The sequence below is a fragment of the Diospyros lotus genome, chromosome 6, assembly GCF_014633365.1.
Source record: "Diospyros lotus cultivar Yz01 chromosome 6, ASM1463336v1, whole genome shotgun sequence".
Lineage (NCBI taxonomy): Eukaryota > Viridiplantae > Streptophyta > Magnoliopsida > Ericales > Ebenaceae > Diospyros > Diospyros lotus.
This window is the reverse complement of record NC_068343.1, coordinates 8,697,092-8,720,209: the sequence shown is the minus strand read 5'-3', so window position 1 is coordinate 8,720,209 and position 23,118 is coordinate 8,697,092. Positions and strand designations below refer to the sequence as shown.

Genomic DNA, 23,118 nt, shown 5'->3' with positions numbered 1-23,118 from the left:
GAATCTTTTCAAAATAATTTAAATTTTATAAAATGAGATCAAGCAGGTGAAACAAATGTCCACTGCAACATACAACAAGGTGAATGTGGTAGCTCCATTGCTAATATTGCCAATAATGCACGGAGGAGATTAAAGTCTTATGATAGTTTGTAATTATTCAAGTGAGTTTTATTAAAATTGATTCGTAAGTTTAAAGGAGAGAGTGGATGTCGATCCCACTACATTAATTAATGGGGGCTCATCCGATATGTGATGCATAGAGGGCTAAGCGTATATGGCATGGGGCGGGTGGGGGGATCTGATTGCAGAAGAAACATTGCACTTTTGGCACAGGACAAGAGAGAATGTGGGTGGGGGATGGGGATGGCGGAGGATTTGTATGTGTCATTGGCATGTTGTGTACTATATAGCCAACCAGCCTTATGGAGTTTGAATTTCAAATTGGCAATTGATACAAGAAGATGAAGCCAAAAGGCAAGGCAGACATGGCCATTTGTTTCCTTTGCCCACTTCCACTGTTCCACATTGTTTTGTTTTTCTATATATATGGTTTTTGCTGGCACTTCCAACGGATGGCTGCAAATGTGAACAAGTGGTTGGAAACTTGGAAATGCAAGCAAAAGTATTTTAGTATGGAAAAGTGATAGCAATACCAATAACAATACTCGCTTATTAAACATTTTTTTTTGTTTTTGTTTTTGTTCACTCTTTTTCTTTTCTTGTGGAATAAGAGTAAGAGTGGTAAGAAGAAAATGTTTTAAGAGAGTTTAGTTAGCATTACGCTTTCTTTCGATCAATCTTAGTGTTAAATCAATAAAAAAATAAAAAATTAATACAACACTTCTTAGCCATCAGGTACATATATAAGCCGTGAAAAGTGCTACTCACTTGTTATAGAAATGATTAATTAGATGTTAAAAATAAAATATATTAAATATACTTTAATAAGTGTTTAGTGCCAACAAAATCCTTATTTAAAACGTTAGTCTTTTGATGAATGTAAATTTTTTTTATCAAATGGCAGTTACATAAGGCACAATAATAAGAATAGATTAACCACTAAAATATCAAATCCCATTACAAAATCAATGTACAAGACACCCCGTCAAGATCAATCAACCCCACGGACGGGAGCGTCGACGACGTCTTCAAATTGTTTTCGTGCTTCAAAGGTCGACAGAAAAACTCGAAGTGATGAATTATCAGAGTGTGGAAAGGGTGTTAGGATTTTTAGGAAAAGCAATATTTTTAACTATTTATACTGCTCAAAATGATAATGTTTTAAGTAATTGTCAACCGGTGAAAGCAAATCGATTAAATCAAGATAAGTCAATTAATTCTTTATCTAAATCACATATCAGTTTCCCTCCAAATTTAAAAACACTGGTAATAGGGTGCCTTAAATATTAATTTTTTGTTGATGGATTATGGGTTGTGAGAAAGGCGGGCCTAATTAGCCTTCGTAAATCGTAACCCAAATTCGGCCCGGTTCGCGCTTAGGGTGACGAAAATCTGGTCGGGGGCAGGGCAACACAATAATAGTAACCGAGAAGAAAAATGACTTTGTCATCTAACCTAGATAATGAAGATATCACGTGCTGCTGCTCTGCCTAATAATTCACTTTATTAATTGACCACCCATAAAGTTATAGAATTAGGTAAAGATTGAATAGGTTTCACTTGTTGAATGCTATGATTGCGTATGATGAATGAGAATTAAGGATTCTCATTAGCCGATGTATAATTAATTAATGCCAACCAAAAAGTGACACCACCACCCAATAAGAGTACTACTTTGAAGATGATGTTTAACTTTTCTTTTTTCTTTTTTTGAGGATGAGTGATAGATTTTTATGTTATAGAGTTTTTAGATGTGCGCACAATGAATTTATTTGGTGTACAATTGAAAAGTATGACTACGAGAATAAGTTACTATAGATTTATAACATGGTCATTAAATTTAATTTTGAGTTTATTCAGTTTTAAATTATTTATGTGTAAGTTGATTAAAGAAAATGTTATAAAAAAAAAAGTAAATTGGTCTTTTAAGCCTTTTTATACAAATAATTTGTTGACATTGGGAATCAGTCGGCCATGATTCGTTTGCTCGCATTGACAAAGTAAATACGATTCTAATAAAAAAGAAAGGGAGAGAAAGTGCTCAAAGAAGTTTTTACGTGGTTCTACTTAAACGATGCCTAGTTCACAACTGTTCCTTTGATTATTTCGACAGAGTAATAGTATATTATTGCTAGTGTTCATATAATAGTTTTCGACCCCTATTTATAGTATGTGGTGTTTATAATGTGAATCAAATACAGAATAGAAGAATAATATCATGAAGATAATATTTCCTTATTAGCTTCACATAATCAAGAACGAATTTCGCATTAATAGGGATTTGATTTGCCTCAGATTAGGAATGTTGACTTTTTCTCTAACCATTACCGATAAATTCGTTATTTCTTCGTGGCGCGAGCTGAATAGCCTAGTGACGTGTCTCGTAGCTTAAGACATTATGTGATCTGGGCCTAGTTGAAGCGACTTGCGACCTTGCCCTGATGTCCTTAACCCGAGACTTATGGGGTTTCGAAGCATTGGGCTGATCCACTAGACCGTTTTCAACCCATGTAGTGTGGTCTAGAAAATACCCATAATATAATTCAATCTATTATTATCAAACAAAAAGAATGACATATGGAGAAGTTGAGGTATTGATAATTTGTTTATTTTATGTTGGTAGTTTGTTTTTATTTAGTGTGGTAAATACTTTTAAATTAGACATGAATGTTAACGTTGAAACCTAGCAATAACAGTGTGATGCTCGACACTTGGCATTTATAAATTGCTTAAAAAAGCGAAGACCTAATTTGCAACTCTTATGCCTGCATCTCAATATATCCTATCTTCTATATGCTCAACATATTTGTTTTCTTATTCATATCGAGTTTGTTCAACTCAAACATGTAAGGAGTGTTTGGGGAGTGGGGCCCACGCCTTCTTCTTATTTTATTTACATATCTAAGAGGCGTTTGTTAAAATGAGCAAGATAAGAGGTGTCAAGATAATGTTAGAATGCATTCCGGATCAAGATATGGAATGATTAAGATAAGACAGGAAAACATTCTAAGATTTCTTTCAGAGTATTTGTTAATTTTTTTAGAATCCATTGATACTTGTATTTTTTTCTTTTATGTGTTTGTTAATGCATATGATAAGTACCAAGATAAGAGTTTTTTTACCAAAATATCCTTATTATTAAATTTATGATTAAAATACTATTTTATGATTAATATGAATTGTCAAAAAAATAAAAATAAAAATAAATATTTTATTTTCTAAATTCATGTTTAAAAATAATTTAAAAAGAGTTGAAAGTAGAAATTATTATTATTAGAATTATAATAATTCCATCTAAATAATTAAAAATGGTCAAAACATATTTTTATAATAGATAATAAAATATAAAATTAAATAAAATAATTTAAAAATTGGTGAAAAGAATTATATTAGTAAATAAATGTATTAAAAATGTATAACAATTTAAAAATGAATGAAATAATATTAATTATAAAACTTAAATAAATAATTTTTTTAATAAATTTAAATATTTAAAATCCATTAAATGGCATTAACTATCCTACAAAGAACATATAAGTAATTGAGTATTATCTTAAAAGAGCCAAATAAATTTATCTGAGGGGAGAAGTCGGATAAATTTATCTTGAAAATGGGAAATAAGAGGTTACGTGAGACTTTTTTGAAAATGGTCAAATAAACTTAACAAATACGTTGAAAAGACCAAACATTCGGAATGCTTTTCATATCTGATATGTTTTCCCTCTTATATTGATTAACAAACACCATCTAATAAATATTATGTTATCGATGCAAACATCATAACATTTTCGATATGCTCAAACCTCACACATTTAATATCTTTCTTTTAACTTTAACACCATCTAATACCTTTCTTTTAATTTTAAAACCATCATTTAATTTGTGAGTTTAAAGCAAATTAAACAGTTAAAACAAACGAATAGGAAAAAGGATGCGTCCACCATTTTGATTTTGACACGTTTTTTTAGCCGTGTTTGGAGGTCAACAAGGTAGAGCTACAGGAGGAGGAGGAGGAGGAACGACAAAGTTAGCTAGCTCCCACCAATTATTGCTGTTTTGTGAAAACAAGACGAATTTCTCAGCACTGTAGCCATATATATAATACTAAAAATTGAATCATCTCTTTCTGCGTGCTGCCTCGTCTGGTTTCCTTAAGCAGCCACCATCAATTACTAGGGGCAACGTTGCCCATTTCTTCACCTCTAAAATGGCAGGGGCATTGTGGGAAACAGCTGAAGATTCAGGACTAATTAAGCAACTCCCATCTACACGACTACTACAATATTCCTCATTCCCCTGCCGTATACGATATCTATCATCCAACATTAATTCCATCATGATCATACTTGTCGGTCAATCACTATTAATGAGAATATATATATATATATATATATCTTGTATACCATCTTACAAATTTCTTTGTATATAAGTAGTCACTAGCTAACAATCATTTGGAAAAAAGAGTAAGATATATATGCGTCATGTATCGCATGCGTGAGATATATAATATGTTAGCATTGTGCGCACTCAATAAAAATATTCAGAATTATTGAACAAATAAGAGATCGATCTTTTCCTTTCATTCTAGCTAGTCTAGTTTCTGATGGTGGAAAAAACAAGAAAGTTAGCTCGAAATGTGGACCAGGGAGAGAGCTGGGCAGAACCCACAAATTGAATCCCAAGGAATCTGGTATGATTTGATATCATTATATATACATAATGCATAGAGCCAGCAAGCATTGATGAAGCACCAAACCAAGAAGCTTTGAAAAGAAAAATGGAGAAGATTAAGGGAAGGTTCCCTTTCAGTCCCCATAATATTGAGTTGGACCCCTGAAAGCTATTTGCCACCCTCTCTCTTTCTCTCTCTCCCGCCCCCACCAAAAAACCTTGAACCAATTGAGCTCCATACATTCCAACTCAAGATAATACAAACTGTTAATATAAATTCTGAAAGTAAAGTTGATGATGCGAGTATATATATATATATATATATATTATAAGCTTTCCAAATCAGGAGGAGGTCTCGCTTGGATTGCAGTTCTATTGGGGAGTCCTACCCTACTACTTTTAATTAAGTAGCTAATAAGCTAAGCTAGCAAGCAGGGCAGTGAAGGGAAGGGATTATGGACCAACTCACGAGTCACGAGAGAAGCTTTCTTCAGTGAACAGCTAGCTTAGCTGTGAATTGACATTATCTATATATCTTGTGGTGAAATTAGCTAGCTTTATGCGTAGGCGATATGGATCTATACATCCAATTACTAGCTAGTCAAAGAAAGAAAGGTTACATCATGGAATTGGCAGATGAGCACATTGGATCCCCCCAGCTAGCTATATATATATAGCTGCTTGGCTCCATTCCTTGATTCATTTACAGTAACAGTAGGATGTAGTACCGCTGATGGATGATTCTTGGAAGCAAGTGGGCTTGGCTAGTTGGCTTGTACAACGTACTCTTGTCTGTTTCATTTACCATCTCCAACTCCAAATGACAGTGAAATGACATGCATGGCTGAGGAAGAAGATGGCGCACGCTTGTCTCTTATGACTCTCACCTACGCTTACGCGTTTTAACTTTTAAGCCCAAACTGACCAACTCATCCACACACACATATATTGCTTGCCCCCCTTTTGCCCCAAATCATATATTTGTACTCTTAAAGAGCAATTACAAGTACTGAATCAAATTACATTATTAATTACCTAGCTAAATCCAATGTTATTTATAAGATTTTATGGTTCAATTATGACATCAATAATTATTATAATTAATGTGTTTATGATTGATGAGTCCATTCCATTTCCGTGTGGATCGAGAGAGCTCAGGGACAGCCCCGCCCCGACAGAGAATGAATCCACCATTCAGGGGAACTGTTACCTGTTTGTGTGGTAATCAAACATGTACATATATATATATATATATATATAAATAAGACCCGACAAATCCAACACCGCCCTATGCTGTAGCTCCTCTAATTCTCCAAAATTTGAATAATATTGGTCACACCTACAGCAGCTACATCACTTCTAATGTTATTTTTACAATAATAACTTGAATAATGTTATTTTAGTATTTAGAAATAATAATTCCAAGTTAAGACCAACCTATTGAGAGGTGTAGCATTAGTTAATGCTTGTATGATTTTTGTTTTCTAGATGATTGCTTGAACGGGATCCTCCTAATCGCAAGATTCAAGTGCTTTAACTGGTCCTCGTGATCTGAAAATAAATATGAACGTATACGACTAAAATGGCTGGTAAGTGGTGCTTATCAAGGGGCAAAATTGGAAGCGGACACTAAAATGGCTGGACTTGAAAAGGTAAACGCCGAATGGCATTTACGACCCCATTCATGAGAGCAGCCACGAAATACGACTCACAAAAACGTACCCTCAACTTGTTACATTATTTACACAACTGCCATCCCATTCATTTCCCAATCTCTCCCCCCCCCCCCCCCACCCTACTCCGGTATCGCACTCAACTCCGCCTCAAAGCTTCGTCTTCTTCCACAACCGCCGCCACCGCCATTCCGCCCTCTTCTCGTCCCACCGCCACAATCGGCAACCTTCTGCGCCGCCTTCACGCCCTTCCCCGGGCAGAAAGGCTTCCGGCTGCACTTGCACTTATCGCCGCCGCTCTTCATCAACGCGGCGCTCGCCTTCACCGCCAATGCCGCCATCTCCTCCGCTTGGAGGGGGTGCCTCAACCGGCTAGCTGGCAGCACGAAATAGAGCTGGCCCGGCTGGAGCTCCTCGTCGTCGCCTATCGCCGACACCACGACATCGAATTCCATCTCGTCGGAGTTGCAAATGAACGACGAAGGATCTTTCTGCATCACATACGACGCCTTCACTGGGTAAGAAAATTCCTGTAATCGTCCGTCTTGCAATATTAACTTGGCTGTAGTAACAGAACTAGATTCACACGAACTGCATATACCCATTTTCTTATCTATTGATCCACAGGGGAGGGAGTTAGCTAGAGAAAGCCAAACGATCGGAGCAGAACTCTGCGAAAATAGAACGAGAATGGAGAGAGATATATATATGGGAGGAGGGACTGTACCGTAAAATGACCCAGCTTGACACGTAGGATTGACGAAATTAAATTATGGTGTTTTTCGATCAGCGGGCAGGGGCTGCCAGCCTGTAAATGCGTTGGTGACAGGTTGTAAATATTAGAGATTGCAGTGACGTTCAACCAATGGCCCTTGTTTTTGGTGAAATTACGGAGACAGGGACTGGCGGCGTCGCTATTTTACTGCGGCGTGACATCACCAGCTAAGTTAGACAGAGATTAAGGTGAAAAAAAAGAAAGGAAAAAGAACACTAGCTAGCGTGTATGTCGCTTTGACTATATTGTTATGTATCTTATCTATATAAGAGAGAACCGTCGATGATAGTGATAACTCAAAAGACATGGGATCCAGATGGAATTGGACGACTACGGTTTAAAGTTTATTGCTGACTATCACAGCGGTGAATTTTGTCTCTGACCAAGGGTTTAAGGTTCTCTCTTAACAGTAACATCACGCGCCAACCACTCATTTTCATTGCCTCACTAAAATAAAAGGGGTTTCTTTTTAGAGAACAGAATGGTAAAACTTTCCCATTTTTAGCAAGTTTTTTAGTGTCCAAAGTAACGTAGAAAAGCATCTTCTTACTTGGTTTTTTAGTTGACAGGACAGGACAGGACAGGACAGCATATTTCTCTAACCACACCGCTACTCTTTTATGGTATAAATTTATTAAATAATTTGATTAAATCTCTGTACGTCAACCTACCCTGAAAAGATTTAAACTTTGGGCGTAAAGAATTTATTTGAACTTCTTACCATGACATAAAAAATATTCTACCTTTTGTTCTCTTTTATCCTCCTTGTTTTAAAAACCCAAGTACTTGTATATTTCATATTTCTTTTGATAATAATCATATTATTTAATCCCAATAAAAGATAAATATTCGTAGTGAAATATAAAAGCAATATCTTGGGAGAATATTGATGCTCCTATTTGGGAAAGAAAGGATCTAAATGTCATCTGGGGCAACCATTTTGAAGCAATTCGTGGCAAATGCTGCTTTGCTGGTAGAACGGGAAAGATGATTCTATTCTACATATACATATACATTCAGCTAGCTTAGCAAGTAAAAGGGGGGGGGGGTTCCCAGTTTAATTTAGTTAGCGCATGTAAGTAATTGGAATCGGGAATTCTTATTCAAAAGGAAGGACTAAGGAGGAGTGCAAAATAAGAAAGCTTTGTATTCTAATAATAAAAAAAATGCTTTCTTTATTTACCCGGCCATGGCCATTGGTTTCGTAATTTTGAGCAAATCGATGGGTACAGACACTCGTCTATTATTGAGAAGAGGAATGGGTGAAGTTAGAGGGACACGTGGCAGGCCGGCCGAGCATTTGGTGCTACGGTGCGGTGCATGAGAAAGGACACGTGGAATAGACCCCAATTCGACGAAACAATACCTCGCCCAAATACAAGTCGTCTGTTTCTGTTCACACCGGCCCCCCATACTTCTCTTCTCTGCGCTCCCCACTACACGACAAAACACCTTCTACTTCTAATTGCCTTAATAAATCACTGACAATAAGCGACCCCCCTTGGATTACCTTAACGCTTCCTATGACTTTTATTAATCAAACAAACCCTTTAGATATATATATGCGCAAAAGAAATGGATCTTAATACCTCTCGGCCTCTCACCACTTATTGGATGTTAGCCTGGAATGGGGCCACTTCCATACAATATTAACCTTCTCTTACAACACCAAACATCTTTTATGGGATCAGTAATACCCTTTCAATAGGTTTTAGTGAAAGCATTATTCTTTTAACTCTAACCTCTAAAGAAAAAAAAAATAAAAAGAACCCACTGTTTATAAAAAGATTTATAAATATGCAAGACCTTTCTTGAAACGTTTCAAGTCTCCTGCCGTATAATAACAACTATTTTAGTAATGTACCAAAACTTTGGTTTGTTTTATTGCAAGCACTAACATATATATTGCAGTCTTGATCTTCTTTATTGATCAGATACATGATACATCCATCCGTGACGGCAAGTCCAGGCAGCAAAAGAGGAAGCCCGCAAATCCCACTTCCGAAAGGATTCGAATATGGGAAGTGCCTAAAGAAAACAAGTAGGTGGGTCCTCGGAGGAAAGCCTAACGAAGCCTTTTCCTTTGGCATATATATATATATATATATATTAAGCTTAATTAATCAAATTATGAGATTTTCATGATCCCATTTGGATTTCTTATACTCAGATGAATGATTATGTGAATGTTAAAATATACTGGGCCCAGCTTGTAACCCTCCATGAAGCTTCATTTGTGTACCCTGGAAACCTCTCGGGCTAAGCATCTGGGACAAGCTGCTCAAGATTGAATGAATGGGGGAATGCTTCCATCCATGGCAGATCTATGACCAAATACTTTGCATTATTTTACCCATTTGTTTTTTTCTCTCTGGCTTTTGTCCGTCCATCATTGTTCTCTACTATTGCATGCTCTAAAAGCTTTTCTTGCCAACAAAAGGCTTCTCTTCTCCCTTTTCAACTCCCAAACTTTTTCTCTTTACTTGCATTTTTATTTTTTTTTTTAAAAGTGAACTTGCCCAATAATGTGCTTCAGATATCCTCACGTTTCCAAAAGAAAAACTGCATCCAGAAGCAACCACCCACAATTACAAGAATAACCTTGTCTATGATTTTAGGTTAATTTTATGTATCAAATTTTACAAAAATATTATTTTCAAAATAAAATTATATAGAAGCAACATCTTATAACGTAGATAAGCAGATATAGCTGGCTCCATAATATATTCATATAAATGATGTGTCTCGCTCGTTAATGTTTTTGTATAAAAATTTCTGTAAGAATATCATTATCATTCTCTTGTAATGCACGTGGTCAGAAACACCTATTTACACTAAAAAGCCGGTAAAACTCAATAATGGGCCAAAACTAGAGGTTGTCTGGTTTTCCAGTCCATCAATAATATGAAGACCGGGCCCAACTCAAGAAATAATTTAATTATTATTCCAAGTAAAATACTAGGTTGCCCGTGTGCTATGTGAGTTGTCCACGACAGGGGAGATCTGGGATCTATTATTTCGGTAATTTTTAAACCAGGTCTTCCTCCATTGACCACTTGCTTCTGACAGACATTCACATACACGTGTATTTGTGTTCTTTTATCTTCACTTCTTAGGACATAGGATAAGAATAGTTAATTATTAATATTTAAAAATAATTTTAAAACTTAAAATTACATTCACTGTTTTTATTCTTGAACTATAGTACCCTTCTGGTTAAGGAAGATTTTTTTTTTTTGCCCCCCATAGTCCAACGGTTAAAAGTAATTCATTAGATGAGTGTTCTGTCATTATATTTGTGGGTATGTTTGGGATCGAATCTGGCCGTTGGGTTCTTAATTTAACTTTCTCCTCAAAATGGGGCATCATGGGAGGCTCATGATAGTGTGAAATAAAAAAAATAAAAAAAATAAAGAAGTTATTTTTGTTAAAAAAAAATTAAAAACAATAAGATGATAACAACTATTTTGTTATAATAACTAGGCTTATCATGTGCCATAAAGGCCAAAAAAAAACCCCTATAGTTATATACACAAGCGCATGTGTGAGCCTCTACATCTTTGCCTGCACTTAATCGTTAGATTCAGAGAGTTGTTGGAAAATCTGAACCACCACCATTTTTCCAGGGAAGTTTCTCTGTTTGGTTGGATAGATTTTGATATAAGCATATACAGCAAAGCAAACATAGCCCAGCACCAACCGGCAAAACAATATCATGTACAGGCAAATCACTTGGGATGTAGGGATAATACGGTTCAATGAGAATCTCATTCAAATTCTGCTCAATATTACAATGGTTTCCACTTGCATATAAATTGGTATTCAAGAACAATATGGTCTCCACTTGTGAACAAAAATTTTGCAGACAAGATATTTGGTCTTATTCTTCTCAGAGCTTGGCTAAGGTAAAGAATATGAACACAGATAATCTAATAGCGAGGGGAACGTACGGAGTTTCCCTTCTTTTCCGAACTCATCTTATCTTGGATCTACTAAAAAACTACCAAATTGGGATTAGTTTTTAACACTAATAATGATTACTAGCTGGAAAAAATAAAGAATAATGAAATGAGGAGAAAGTAGAGGTTTCTAATGGGAGGAGGGAATTTGGCATTTGGTATTTGGTGGCCTTGATGCAATTTATCCTTTTCAATGTAGCTTTCACAGAAGGTATCCCCATTGCAGCCCTTACAGAAGTAGCTACAATGTGATGAATTACGGAACTCTGCTTCTTGCAAGGCCATTAACTAATGGTGCATTGTCTTGGTCTGCTGATTTCCATGTCATTGACTTTTACCAAAAGAAAACGAATAAAAATATCAGAAACTGACATGAATGAAGTTTTTATTTTGATATAATGCTCTAATGTCCTAAAAAAAACCCTCTCTGACTTAAAAACAATAATGCATACTCACCAACCTGAGGATTATTTGTTTTCTGGGTTATTTCTGCGTAGCTGGGACAATGTTCTAATTCATATACAAGAAATTGGTGATCAATCCATGATGAAGGAATAAGGAGTCCATTAATTAAAGGAGACTAATTCAAAAAACCAGTTATCTTTGCCAGATTATTCCATTTGAAAGTATAAACATTTATGTTATAGAGATCTGCAGTTGTGGTATCAGCTCAACAGCAACCATAGTAATTGTCTTAAACCATGTAAACCAAGAGATTAATAGACCTTGGTCCTTAGGTGTAAACAAAAATAGTCTGTGCGTCACACAACTGCACAACTGCTATTGGCCATGGCTATGGAAGGAGGAAAATATGGAAAACAAGAATAAAACACAGAAAAGAAGATAAAGAAAGCAACATAAGAAAACTACATAGTTAAGCCTTAAAACTACATAGATGAGCCTTACGCACTATCAGGAGAAAATAAAGGATGCAAGAGTTGGCCAGTTGTTAACTAGGATCTGATTGTGAAAGGTCTCTCCACCCTAAATAAACAGCTTCTTGGTAGATGCCACAAATTTTGTTCTAAAAGAAACTATTGACCACATGTAGGCCAAATAACATTTTATTTCCATTTATATGCATTTTACACTGGTACATATGTACTCGTCTATTGTTTCCACATATTTATCTCAAGAATATTGCACATTTTTTGTGGGTGATATCCAATGTCATCCCAATAATATAAAACATATACCAAAGGAGGCAAATTGGTATAAATCAAGGAAAACATAAAACATCTGTTAGAAACATATTCATATGAATGAGAGATCTAACCTCAACAGCAGGTAGGTTTAGTGGTGAAACTACACAATACTCCTTTTTCCTCAGCTGTTCTAGGGTATGCCATTCCTTAATTAGATGTCTGCATTGAGAGAAAGGACTGGAAACATCTTTTAGTACTATGTTGGCTCTATTTGTAAATCTCTTCTGAACTAGACTTCCATTTGTTTCACATATAAATTTAGTTGGACAGAAAGGGCTCCAGCAGATGCTACCAACTCCTGTAGCTCATTTAGTACTGCTTTCAGCTTCCAACACGACAACAGTGCAAGCATCCAATGCATCTAGAACTTGAATGGCATTGGATAGCGAATACTGTGCACAAGACTTTTGAAACTGGGTCCATGAAGCCAGACCATATAGCCAACAATGGTTGCATCTTCATGCTTAACTTCCTGATGCCACACATCCTAACGTTCCATGATGCCGCATCCTTATCTGGCACTTCTAAAACCCCACATGGTTCCATTGAAAAGGTTTACCTGGGGTTGCTTGCCAATATTTCATTCCCACTATCGTTGTGATACAGATAAACCTAGAGATAAACCTTTCCCTGGCTGAGTACTATATTTCCTCTTCATCCAAAATTGCACTTAAACACCCTACTAACTTAAGATGATCCGCTAATTGCTCAAGAATGACAAAGATACCATCTGAACCTTCATATCTCTTGTCATCAACCATGAATTCATGAATACATCCATCAATTTCAATAGAGCTAATGGCAATACACTTTTCAATTCCACGGTCTTTCATTAGTTTCCTTATTTTGTCTACATCTTCCCATCTTTGAGCTTCACAATAGATATTCGAGAGAAGCACATAAAGGCCTCCACTATATGGCTGCAGCTCTAACAGCTGTTTTAGAATTAGCTTTCCAATTCCAGTATAACCACAAATCCTGCATGCACCAAGCAGAGCACCCCAAACCACAACATCAGGCTTAATAGGCATCCCTCCTATCAGCTTAATTGCCTTTTCCAATAGGCCTACTCGGCCAAGAAGATCCACCATGCAGGCATAGTGCTCAATTTCATGCTGCACTCCATATATACGGGTCATACTGTCAAAGTAATATTGCCCCTTGTCTACAAGTCCACAGTGACTACATGCAGAAAGCAACCCTGTGAAGGTGATTCCATCAGGACTTATTCCGTCAACTTGCATCTTTTCAAAGACCTCAATTGCTTTATATCCATACCCATGCAATGCAAGGGCCCCAACGATCACATTCCATGACACAGTGCTCTTTTCTGATGACATCTGTTCAAAGATGTCTAAAGCAATTCCTATAGCGCCACATTTTGCATACATATCCATTAGAGCATTACATAATGAAACACTTGGTAACAGATTGTTTCTGCAGATATAGTTGTGAGTTTTCTTTCCCATAACAAAATCACCTAGTTGAGAACAGGCTGAAAGCAAAATAATTAGAGTATTTTCATCAGGAACTACCTTTTTATGACACATTTTGTAGAAGAGATCCTGAGCTTTCCGGCAGTGACCTTCTCGGACATAACATGAAATCATGGAATTCCAAGAAACCAGATTTTTCATCGGCATTTGGTCAAAGATCTTCTCAGCACATTCAATCAGCCCATGATTAGCATATGCACTGATCATTGACGTCCAAGTCACCACATTTTTATTATGTATTTGATCAAAAAGTTCTTGAGCTGTATGCAGATCCCCAGACTTAGCATACATATCCACAAGGGCATTCTGCACATATATATCAGTTGGTGTCCCCGTAATCTCAATATACAGGTGTACGTATCGTCCAAAATCCAAATCACGAGTTTGTGAAGAAACAGAAAGGAGACTTACAAACGTAAAACCATCAGGCTCTATTCCTAGTTGTCTCATTTCTTGAAAGAGCAAAAATGCTTCCTTCAGACAACCCAGTTTAGAGTACCCACCAATCATTGAATTCCACGACACCAAAGTTCTGTCACTAATATCGTCAAACACTTTACGGGCACCAGAGGTCAACCCACAACCAATATAAACACTGATAAGTGCGTTCAGGATACAAACTTGGGACCCGATACCCAGTTTAATTGCCTGTCCGTGAACAAGCACAGCTTCCCAATATGCCGACTCGCATGCACACGCCTTGAGAACAAAAGGGAGAGTGAATTCATTCGGAGAAATGCCGGAACCAACCATTTTGCGGTAGAGTGAAATAGCCTCTGATGGGTCATCACTACCTGAATAGCCTCTTATCAAACTATTAAACATGAACCGATTGGGTTCAGCTATTTGATCAAACACGGCCTGCCCATATCGGAGGTCGCCAGAGTCGGCAACAGCACAGAAAGCAATTAACTTGCCAAGAGTGAGGGCTTCTTCGCTGAGTCCGCCGAGGATGATCCGGGCATGGATTTGCTTGAGTTCTGTCGTGGTTGAGCATTTGTCTAGGAGGAGTTGGATGGATTCTTGTGGTGGAGATTTGAGCATGGGATCCAAACTGGTGGTGTGTAGAGCATTGAATATCAAGAGCGCGCTCTTGTGGCGGGAACAAACCGTCAAACGTTTAAGAGAAAGAAACATGTTCTTGTGAGTTGTCTCATTGATTTCGAGCTCCAATTGGTTCCATTAACGACCCACCCAACCCTTCTTTACTCTTTAGTCGGATTCGGACAAAGGGTGGGTGGCAACTGGCAATTATGCTGTAAAAAAAAGAATTTTTTATTAATTTTTAAAATAAAATTTAGTTTTTCTGATCGGAGTCATTTTGATATTTTGATTAACTTCAGTGAAATTGATTTTTAAAAATCTGAAGATTTTATTATATATAAATTTAATTAATTTAGTTCAATTACAAAATTACTCTACAATGAACCCAATTAATCAAATACCCATTGAAATTAAAGCAATATGAGATAGTATCAAGAGAACGTCATACTTTGTCTCAAGAGTATAGATCAAGCGATCGAATAAATAATATGTCGTATCAATTTGGTAGATTACGAGTTTGATGCGCAAAGGTCAAACGCCCAAGTTGTAATTTACTTCTTATAACATAATCGATAGTACGAACACCAAAAATCGCACAAAACAATCATCTTAAGAGGAGTTCATACTTTTTTATAAATTAACTACTAAAATAAAAAAAATTACTAACATAAAAAATTCCCATCATGCAAAAATCATGATGTAAATTAAAATATTATTTTGTTGAAGCTGAATTTTTAAAAATTTAAAAAATTAATAGGAAGAAGAGAAATAAAAAATTATAGAAAATACTACTTATAAAAATAATTGACAAATACACTTTAAATACAAAAATATTGTCACCCAATTACAAATTCACCAACTTGCTCTTTGCCGCCTCCCCTCTCCTCTCTCTTCCCTTCTCATGATTGTCGCCTTGCCTCTAGCAGTCATCGCCTCGCGTGCCTCGTTGATGCATCATCGTCATCGCTCATCGTCGTTGTCACCTCATCGTTGCATCCTCATCACCTGGCCACTGTTGCCTTGCGCCAACCAAGCTTCATCCCGAATGAAGCTCGATCGGACTTCATTACCGATGAAGCTTGATTGACAATGGCGAAGCCACACTTTGGCCAGCTGGGGCCTTGGCCCAACTGACTTTTTGATTTTTTATATATATTATTATAGATAATTATAATTTTTATAATTTTGTGAATACTAAAATTATAATTTGATTCGAACTAAAATTTTTTCGAAGCTTCGCCACTCATCTCATCCACTGCGAGCAGGGAGAGAGGGCAAAGAGGAGGCGATAAATAAGTGGGATTTTTTGATCATTTTATGCGTACGTATAAGGCTGTGTGTATAAGGCTGTGTGTAAGCTGTAAGTACATGTAGCACAGTCCAAAAACTATAGATCTTGCACCAAATGGGCAGCGACCTGCTTCGTGCTCACTGCTCAGCGTCAGTCTTTTCATTACCGTTAATACCGTTACGAAGGCAGACAGTTTGAACTACTACCCAATGCCCTGTTTTGTGGAAAATAGAAGAAAAATCTCGACGGAACGTTTTGAGACCCCTAATTAGCGCAGCACGGAATATATTGGATATGAGGTTCTGTTTTATTTTCATTTCTGCCGTTTCTGAGATACCCAGAAAGAATTAAGAAACCTCCAACAGGCGTGGCCTTCCCCCCCGGCGGCCGCTTTTTTATCTCCAATCATTTTCCAGACGGAAAAAATCAGAAGACCATATGCTTTCGAAGTTGCCCTCTAACCTTCCACCTCATCTGGGTCTCAAGTTCATCAAGATATACGCTAATTCTGGGGACTTACGTCGCGCACGCCAGTTGTTTGACACAATTTCTGAACCAGATTTGCGCACATGGACTGTCATAATAGATGCATATACAAAACATGGTTTCCCAAAGGAAGCAGTAAGCCTATACGCAGAATTGCAGAAAAAGAACATCCAACCAGATAAATTGCTACTTTTGTCAGTTGCCAAGGCATGCGCTGCTTCATCTGATCTTTACAAAGCAAAAGAGATTAATGAAGACGCAATCAAATTTGGCTTTGGGCCAGATCTTATCTTGGGTAATGCATTGATTGATATGTATGGAAAATGCAGATACTCTGAAGGGGCAAAAAGGGTTTTTGCTCGTTTGCCTGTAAAAGATGTGATTTCATGGACTTCCATTGCTGCATGCTACATGAACTGTGGGCTGCCTGGGGAGGCTGTTCGAGCCTTCCACGAGATGGGATTAAATGGTGTGAGACCTAATCCAGTTACACTGTCTTCCATTCTTCCTGCCTGCTCAGAGTTGAAGGATTTGAGTTCTGGTAGACAGATTCATGGTTTTATCATAAGAAACGAAGTGGGGGACAATGTATTTGTGAATAGCGCTCTTGTAAATATGTACGCTAGCTGTTTAAGCATCAAGAAAGCTCAGTTGGTATTTGAAACCATGTCTCAGAGGGATATTGTATCCTGGAATGCTATCATTACAGCACACTTCTTAAATGGAGAATGTGAGAATGCTCTTTGTCTATTCCAACAAATGATAACCGAAGGGATCAAGTTAGATGGTGCTTCTTGGAATGCTGTTATTGGTGGGTGTATGCAAAATGGGCGAACCAAAGAAGCACTGCAGATGCTGAGCCAAATGCAAGTTCTGGGATTCAGACCCAATCAAATCACAATTACTACTCTTTTACCTGCCTGCACTTCTTTAGAAAGCTTAAGGGGTGGCAAGGAGATCCATGGATATGCATTTAGGCATTGGTTTTTTGAGGACTTAACAGCCACCACCGCTCTGGTTTTAACATATGCTAAATGTGGGGACTTGGAACTTGCTCATAGGCTTTTCAATATGATGCCTAGAAGAGATGCTGTTGCTTGGAGCACTATGATTTCTGCACATTCAATGCATGGAAATGGAGACGAAGCCTTGTCACTCTTTCACAAAATGTTAAACTCAAGAATCAAACCCAATGCCATGACTTTCACTGCTGTTTTGTCCGGTTGTAGCCATTCAAGACTTGTTGATGAAGCCCTCTCAATTTTTCACTCAATGAGTAGGGATCACTTGATTGAACCTGATGCTGAGCACTACTCATGTATGGTTGATGTATTTAGTCGTGCTGGTCGCTTAGAAGAAGCATATGATTTCATTAAAAACATGCCTGTTCAACCATCAGCTAGTGCTTGGGGAGCGTTGCTCGGTGCATGTAGAGTTTATAAGAATGTTGATTTGGGAAGACTTGCAGCTAAACAGCTACTTCAGATTGAACCAAAAAACCCTGGAAACTATGTAATATTATCAAACATCTTGGTTACTGCCAAACTATGGGGAGAGGCCTCAGAGACTAGGAAACTGATGAGAGACAGAGGAGTTAAAAAAATTCCTGGTTCTAGTTGGGTGCAGGTGAGAAATAAAGTTTACACTTTCGTTGCAGGTGATAAAAAGATTGATCAAAGCGATGAGATTGACAGATTTTTGGATGAGTTGGGTCAGAAGATGAGGGTAGCAGGGTATATGCCCAATACTGAATTTGTTTTGCAAGATGTGGATCAAGAGGAGAAAGAAGATCTTTTGTGCAATCACAGCGAGAAGCTTGCTGTTGCTTTTGGGATACTCAATTTGAATGGAGCCTCATCAATTCGGGTGTTTAAGAACTTGAGAATATGTGGAGACTGTCACAGCGCTATTAAGTTTATTGCCAAGATTGTTGGTGTGCAAATCATTGTCAGAGATTCACTAAGGTTTCACCATTTCAAAGATGGGTTTTGTTCCTGTCGAGACTTTTGGTGAGTCCTATCAGTTTTTGTAGGAGTTGAAATTTTGGAAAAAATATCAAGTTTGAAAAAGATGGATGCTGGCATGCTGCTCAGTGGAACCTCAATATCTAATGGAATATGCACGATCATGTTTGCAGTAACTGAATGTGCAAACACTTGTGAACGATTTCGCGTCTACAGGGGTAAGCTATGTTTGGGGCAAGAAGATCAGAATTTATGGGAGAAAGTTATCTGTAGGATAAGAGAGTGTGCTCTCTGAGCAGAATTCACGCTTCTGGACTTTCATGCTGCCAACAGAATTCCCCACTTCGAGAAGCCCAATTGACGGTGTTCTCATTAACAAGGCTTGCAAATTGTACTCAGATTTGAGTACAAAATGGCATCTAAACGCCAAAGCTGACAATGTTCCTAGCATACCCATTTGCAAGCTGGTTGGAAGAGCCACAGGGACTGGAAGGCATGTACCTTGGAAAGTTCTAGATTTTTCTTAGTCATTGAGCAGGAGCTGAAGATACAGCTGTCAAGGTGTACAATAGGTGAACATTCCTATTCTCTGAACTGAGAAAGGCCTCCAAATGGTTTGTAACTTTTAACAAGTACAATTATGCAAAAGGTTGCAAACAGATTTAGTGAACAATAAAAATGATGGTACCAGAAGCTTTTTTCAAAGGCAAAATCGAACTTTTTGAACAATCTCAAACAGTTCTATACAGGTTCAATATGTTAAAATGGGCATTAAAACGTTCAATTTTTCCTTTGAATTCTACTTTTACATTTGTTGAGTGATATAATATAAAACCACATAAAATGCCTATTTATATTCAAGAATTGGAAAGACTGTATATAGTATATATACTATTGGCAATTTAGGATAAAAAATATTTACAAGTTTTCTATGCTTCTAACTGTCATTGATTATTTGTTGATTTGATCCAGTATCTCAAATTGGCCCATCCTTTTTGTTCTGATATCATGATCTTGATACGTATCATGTCTGCTCTGTACAGAAACCTTATTTACCTTACCGGATAATAACTATAATTCTATTTGTGCTAATCTTAATAGATCCCTGGTGTCAAATGAATTTTTTAGCTTGTCATTCTCAATTGTCCTAGGAGTCTGATATTTTCCATGAGCCATATGGTCATTTTTCATTTGTCAGTCCGACGAGAAGTTGGTTCGAGCCTTCGAGGAGCACCCAAGATCAGCTCTCAACTATCAACACCTTAAATATGGCAAGCTGATGTCCTTCCAACATCAGTTGTTGCTTGATCTCAACTATACATAGGTGTTTGAGAATTCACTCACTTGATTTAATATAGGGCAGGAATGATACTGGGTTGGGTTTGGATTCTCTTTTCTTTTTTGGTGTTACTTATTTAATTTTTTATTTTCATTCCCACTGGATAATCTATTTAATTTCCCATTGCCGTCCATATAAGATAATTTATTTTATTTCTCATTGTCCCTTTTATCAGATAATAAGTAATCATTTAATACCTATTATTCAATTAATTTATAAATGATTTTAAAAAATAATTTTTTAACGAAAAAATTTTTTATCCATAAAAATTATTTTGTATTTTCAATATTATTTTTCTATCAAATTATGTCCCATGTTTTAAATTAATACTAAAATTTTAAAAAATAAATTATTGCAAAAAAAAAAACTAATTGATAGTAAAGTAATTTGTAGATTGAAAAATAAAAATGAACTTTTAGAAAATAAAAATAATAGATAAAGTATAAAAACTTAAATTTGACAATTAGAATATTGAAACATTAAAAAAAATATTTTTTTAGAAAAAAACCCTATATATGCCTCGTGTAGAAGAATAAAATTAAGTGTATATAAAATAAAAATAAAAATTATTTAAAAATGTGGGTGGATTGGACGCCGCCTGCTCATTCGGCGTGGATTTGGCTGGTATCCTCTCAAAAATTCTAGGGACAAACTTAAAAATCTAAAATATTGTTGCAAGAAGCCATGCATGATAATATACAGACATGATAATAATCTCAATATTTCTCACAAGGTTACAGTAAAGTTCATGAAGACTTCATTGAAGTTAAGAAAGGCCTTAATTATGACTCGAGCTGAGCATACCAGATTCCCTGGATCTTCACATCCTTTGGAGCCTTTGCTCCCAAATCGGTGTCAGATGGCTGAATGCTCTCAAACACTCCAATCACCTCTCCACTTTCAGGCTTGCTATTGGTGACACTCAGGGTGATCTTCCCTGTTGATGACGAAGTGTTCTTTATGTTCTCCTTAGTGAGTTCCTCTTCATCTCCTCTCCCTCCTGCTGGCAGTGCAACTGCATTGTCATAACCTGTAGATCCACCTCTTCCCTTTGGGTCCAAGAAAGATGAACCCCGGTATGATGGCACCAGAAACTCTCCACCAAAGCTCTCTGGTTTGCCAGATGCTACCAGCTGCTTGATGGTGAAGAGAAAGGGCACACGCTCACCCCCTGGCAGTTGAACAGTGACAGCAGCATAGTCGATTCCATCCTTCTCCTCAAACTTAACTGTGCCATCAGGTGATACTTCGAAAGGCCCCTCAATCTCGTCGAGGGTGTAGGTTAAACGGGTCATGAGCTTGGTCTTTTGGAACTCAGGGGGGGCATTCTTGCCCACACCCTCAGCCTTCACGGTGAATGATGTGGGTTCCAAGCAGAATTTCTTCATGTTGTATTTGCCTGTCTTGAAGGCGAATTTGTTAACACCGCCTTCAATTGTTGGGCACTGGTTTGCAGTTCCAGTTCCTTTCACTTCTACGTATGTCTTGCTCTGAATTTCATCATAGGTCAGACGTTTTGGTACTCCCTCAGCACTTGCTCCCTGGATTTCCCGGAAGTGTACATGTCAGTGAATTTTCTCCACCCACAAAAACAAAGAGAAAATTGGCAAGGAAAGAGCATTTAAGCTATGAGAATTTATCACTATTTCTAGATCTAGATCATAAGAATAATAATGCCTAACAATTTTCATTCAAGAACAATGGAGTTTTGAAATTTAAAGGGCCAATTAGTATCAACACTTGCACAGCTGCCATTGTCATAGTCGAAGATGATCTTCCTCGAACCTCAACAACATAAAAGCGACTACACTGAACTATGATTGGGCTCATTGAAAATCACAGGTTGAACTTGAAATACACCAAGGAAACCCCTGTTTCTTCTTAGTTGTACCTGATTTGGAAGCTCAGCTTAAGTGATGATGCTAACTGCAGAAATTGGGTTTTGTTCAACAGCGGACTAAGCCTTAACCTCATTAGCTGCGATAGGTTACGGGATTTTATGACCATTCATTTCATGTCTATCTATGACCAGATTTTTGGTTTAATATTAGAGAAAAATAATGAATGATATTAAAAACATTCTCAACTTATGTATCTCTATGGTTTGAAACTACTCGCTCTCCTTCAACTTTCCGCTCATAAAGAACACAACTTTAATCAGAACAATACTACTTGCAGCAGTAACCGAATGAGTACTTATATATTAGTGCCTAAATGCTGAAGATGGCAGCTGAAGTAATAATATGGTTCACCAACTGTTGGATTAGAAAACCATTTCCAAGCTAACTCTTTAATAGAGCTGTATATGAAATTTCCCTGGATCATGAAAAGAATTAAAGGAATCATACCGAGACGACAAGAGCAGAAGTGGCAAGAGCAAATCCAGCAACCTTGGCAGCATCGGCACATTTCTGGGCCAAGCCTCTGAGGTCAGCCTGCAGAGAGCAAGCGAACCTGGCAGTGCCCTGCTCAGCCCCAAAGGCCTTGCACAAGCCCTGAGAAGGCCTCAGCTGCACGCTGGTCCGGCCTGGAACAGCCAGCTTGGTGGGTTGCATGAAGGTGGCCGCTGCTTGCAGTGAGGCAGCCATTTCTTTTCCCGTTCTGCTCTGAGACAGAGTTTCAACCCCTTTCAAACACTATGGCATAGAAGGGGGAGGAGGAGGAAATGGGTTTGTGTGGTGAGGGGGGTGGGACTAAGTTGTTTTGGTGGCATTGCTGTGAGTGAAGATAAGGGGATAGGATAAGCTTTTCTTTCATTGGATACTTGTGGCTATTGCCACTGCTCTCTTGTGGTGCCATCTGGCAAACATGGAATTTGGGATAAAGATTCTAACTCCAACTGGGATAACGCTAGAAATCAGGTTGCAATCCGCATGTGGTCTGCAGCCTGCACTGCGAAATTAGGGCTTCAATCCAATCTTATATTGATACTAAATTAAAAAAGATTTTGATTGTATTATTTCGTCATATGAATTTAAGAGTTTTCTTTAGTAATATTTTAAAAATCAAGCTGGGGTATTGAATTTAAAAAAGGAAGAAATTCACAGTTTAATGAGTTGTGGGCTAACCAACATCGAACTAATACGTATTTTTAT

At 37.3% G+C, this 23,118-nt stretch overlaps 4 protein-coding genes across 6 annotated transcripts; 1 reads left to right on the top strand and 3 right to left on the bottom strand.

Moving 5' to 3' along the window:
- Positions 1–6,574: 6,574 nt before the first annotated feature.
- LOC127804205 (uncharacterized) lies at positions 6,575–7,152 on the bottom strand. Its single transcript, XM_052341015.1, has one exon. The coding sequence runs from the start codon at positions 7,067–7,069 to the stop codon at positions 6,587–6,589; it is 483 nt and encodes a 160-aa protein (XP_052196975.1). The 5' UTR covers positions 7,070–7,152; the 3' UTR covers positions 6,575–6,586.
- A 3,651-nt stretch (positions 7,153–10,803) lies between these two features.
- On the bottom strand, positions 10,804–15,143 carry LOC127803210 (pentatricopeptide repeat-containing protein At3g29230-like). Of its 3 annotated transcripts, none has more exons than XR_008023467.1 (2): positions 12,475–15,143; positions 10,804–11,529 (listed from the first exon to the last, which is right to left on the bottom strand). XR_008023467.1 is itself a non-coding variant. In XM_052339288.1 (2 exons), the coding sequence occupies exons 1-2, from the start codon at positions 15,034–15,036 to the stop codon at positions 13,045–13,047; spliced, it is 1,887 nt and encodes a 628-aa protein (XP_052195248.1). In that variant the 5' UTR covers positions 15,037–15,143; the 3' UTR covers positions 12,218–13,044. The 3 variants fall into 3 exon arrangements, 2 of the variants coding, with proteins under 2 accessions (XP_052195248.1, XP_052195247.1); XM_052339288.1 differs by lacking the exon at positions 10,804–11,529 and having other exon boundaries at positions 12,218–14,205; positions 14,311–15,143; XM_052339287.1 differs by lacking the exon at positions 10,804–11,529 and having other exon boundaries at positions 12,218–15,143.
- Positions 15,144–16,196: 1,053 nt separating this feature from the next.
- On the top strand, positions 16,197–19,448 carry LOC127803216 (pentatricopeptide repeat-containing protein At1g20230-like). The gene has a single exon (XM_052339294.1). The coding sequence runs from the start codon at positions 16,673–16,675 to the stop codon at positions 18,731–18,733; it is 2,061 nt and encodes a 686-aa protein (XP_052195254.1). The 5' UTR covers positions 16,197–16,672; the 3' UTR covers positions 18,734–19,448.
- A 1,244-nt stretch (positions 19,449–20,692) lies between these two features.
- Positions 20,693–22,729, bottom strand: LOC127804758 (oxygen-evolving enhancer protein 1, chloroplastic). The gene is made up of 2 exons (XM_052341735.1): positions 22,372–22,729; positions 20,693–21,564 (listed from the first exon to the last, which is right to left on the bottom strand). The coding sequence occupies exons 1-2, from the start codon at positions 22,609–22,611 to the stop codon at positions 20,806–20,808; spliced, it is 999 nt and encodes a 332-aa protein (XP_052197695.1). The 5' UTR covers positions 22,612–22,729; the 3' UTR covers positions 20,693–20,805.
- Between the last annotated feature and the right edge of the window lie 389 nt (positions 22,730–23,118).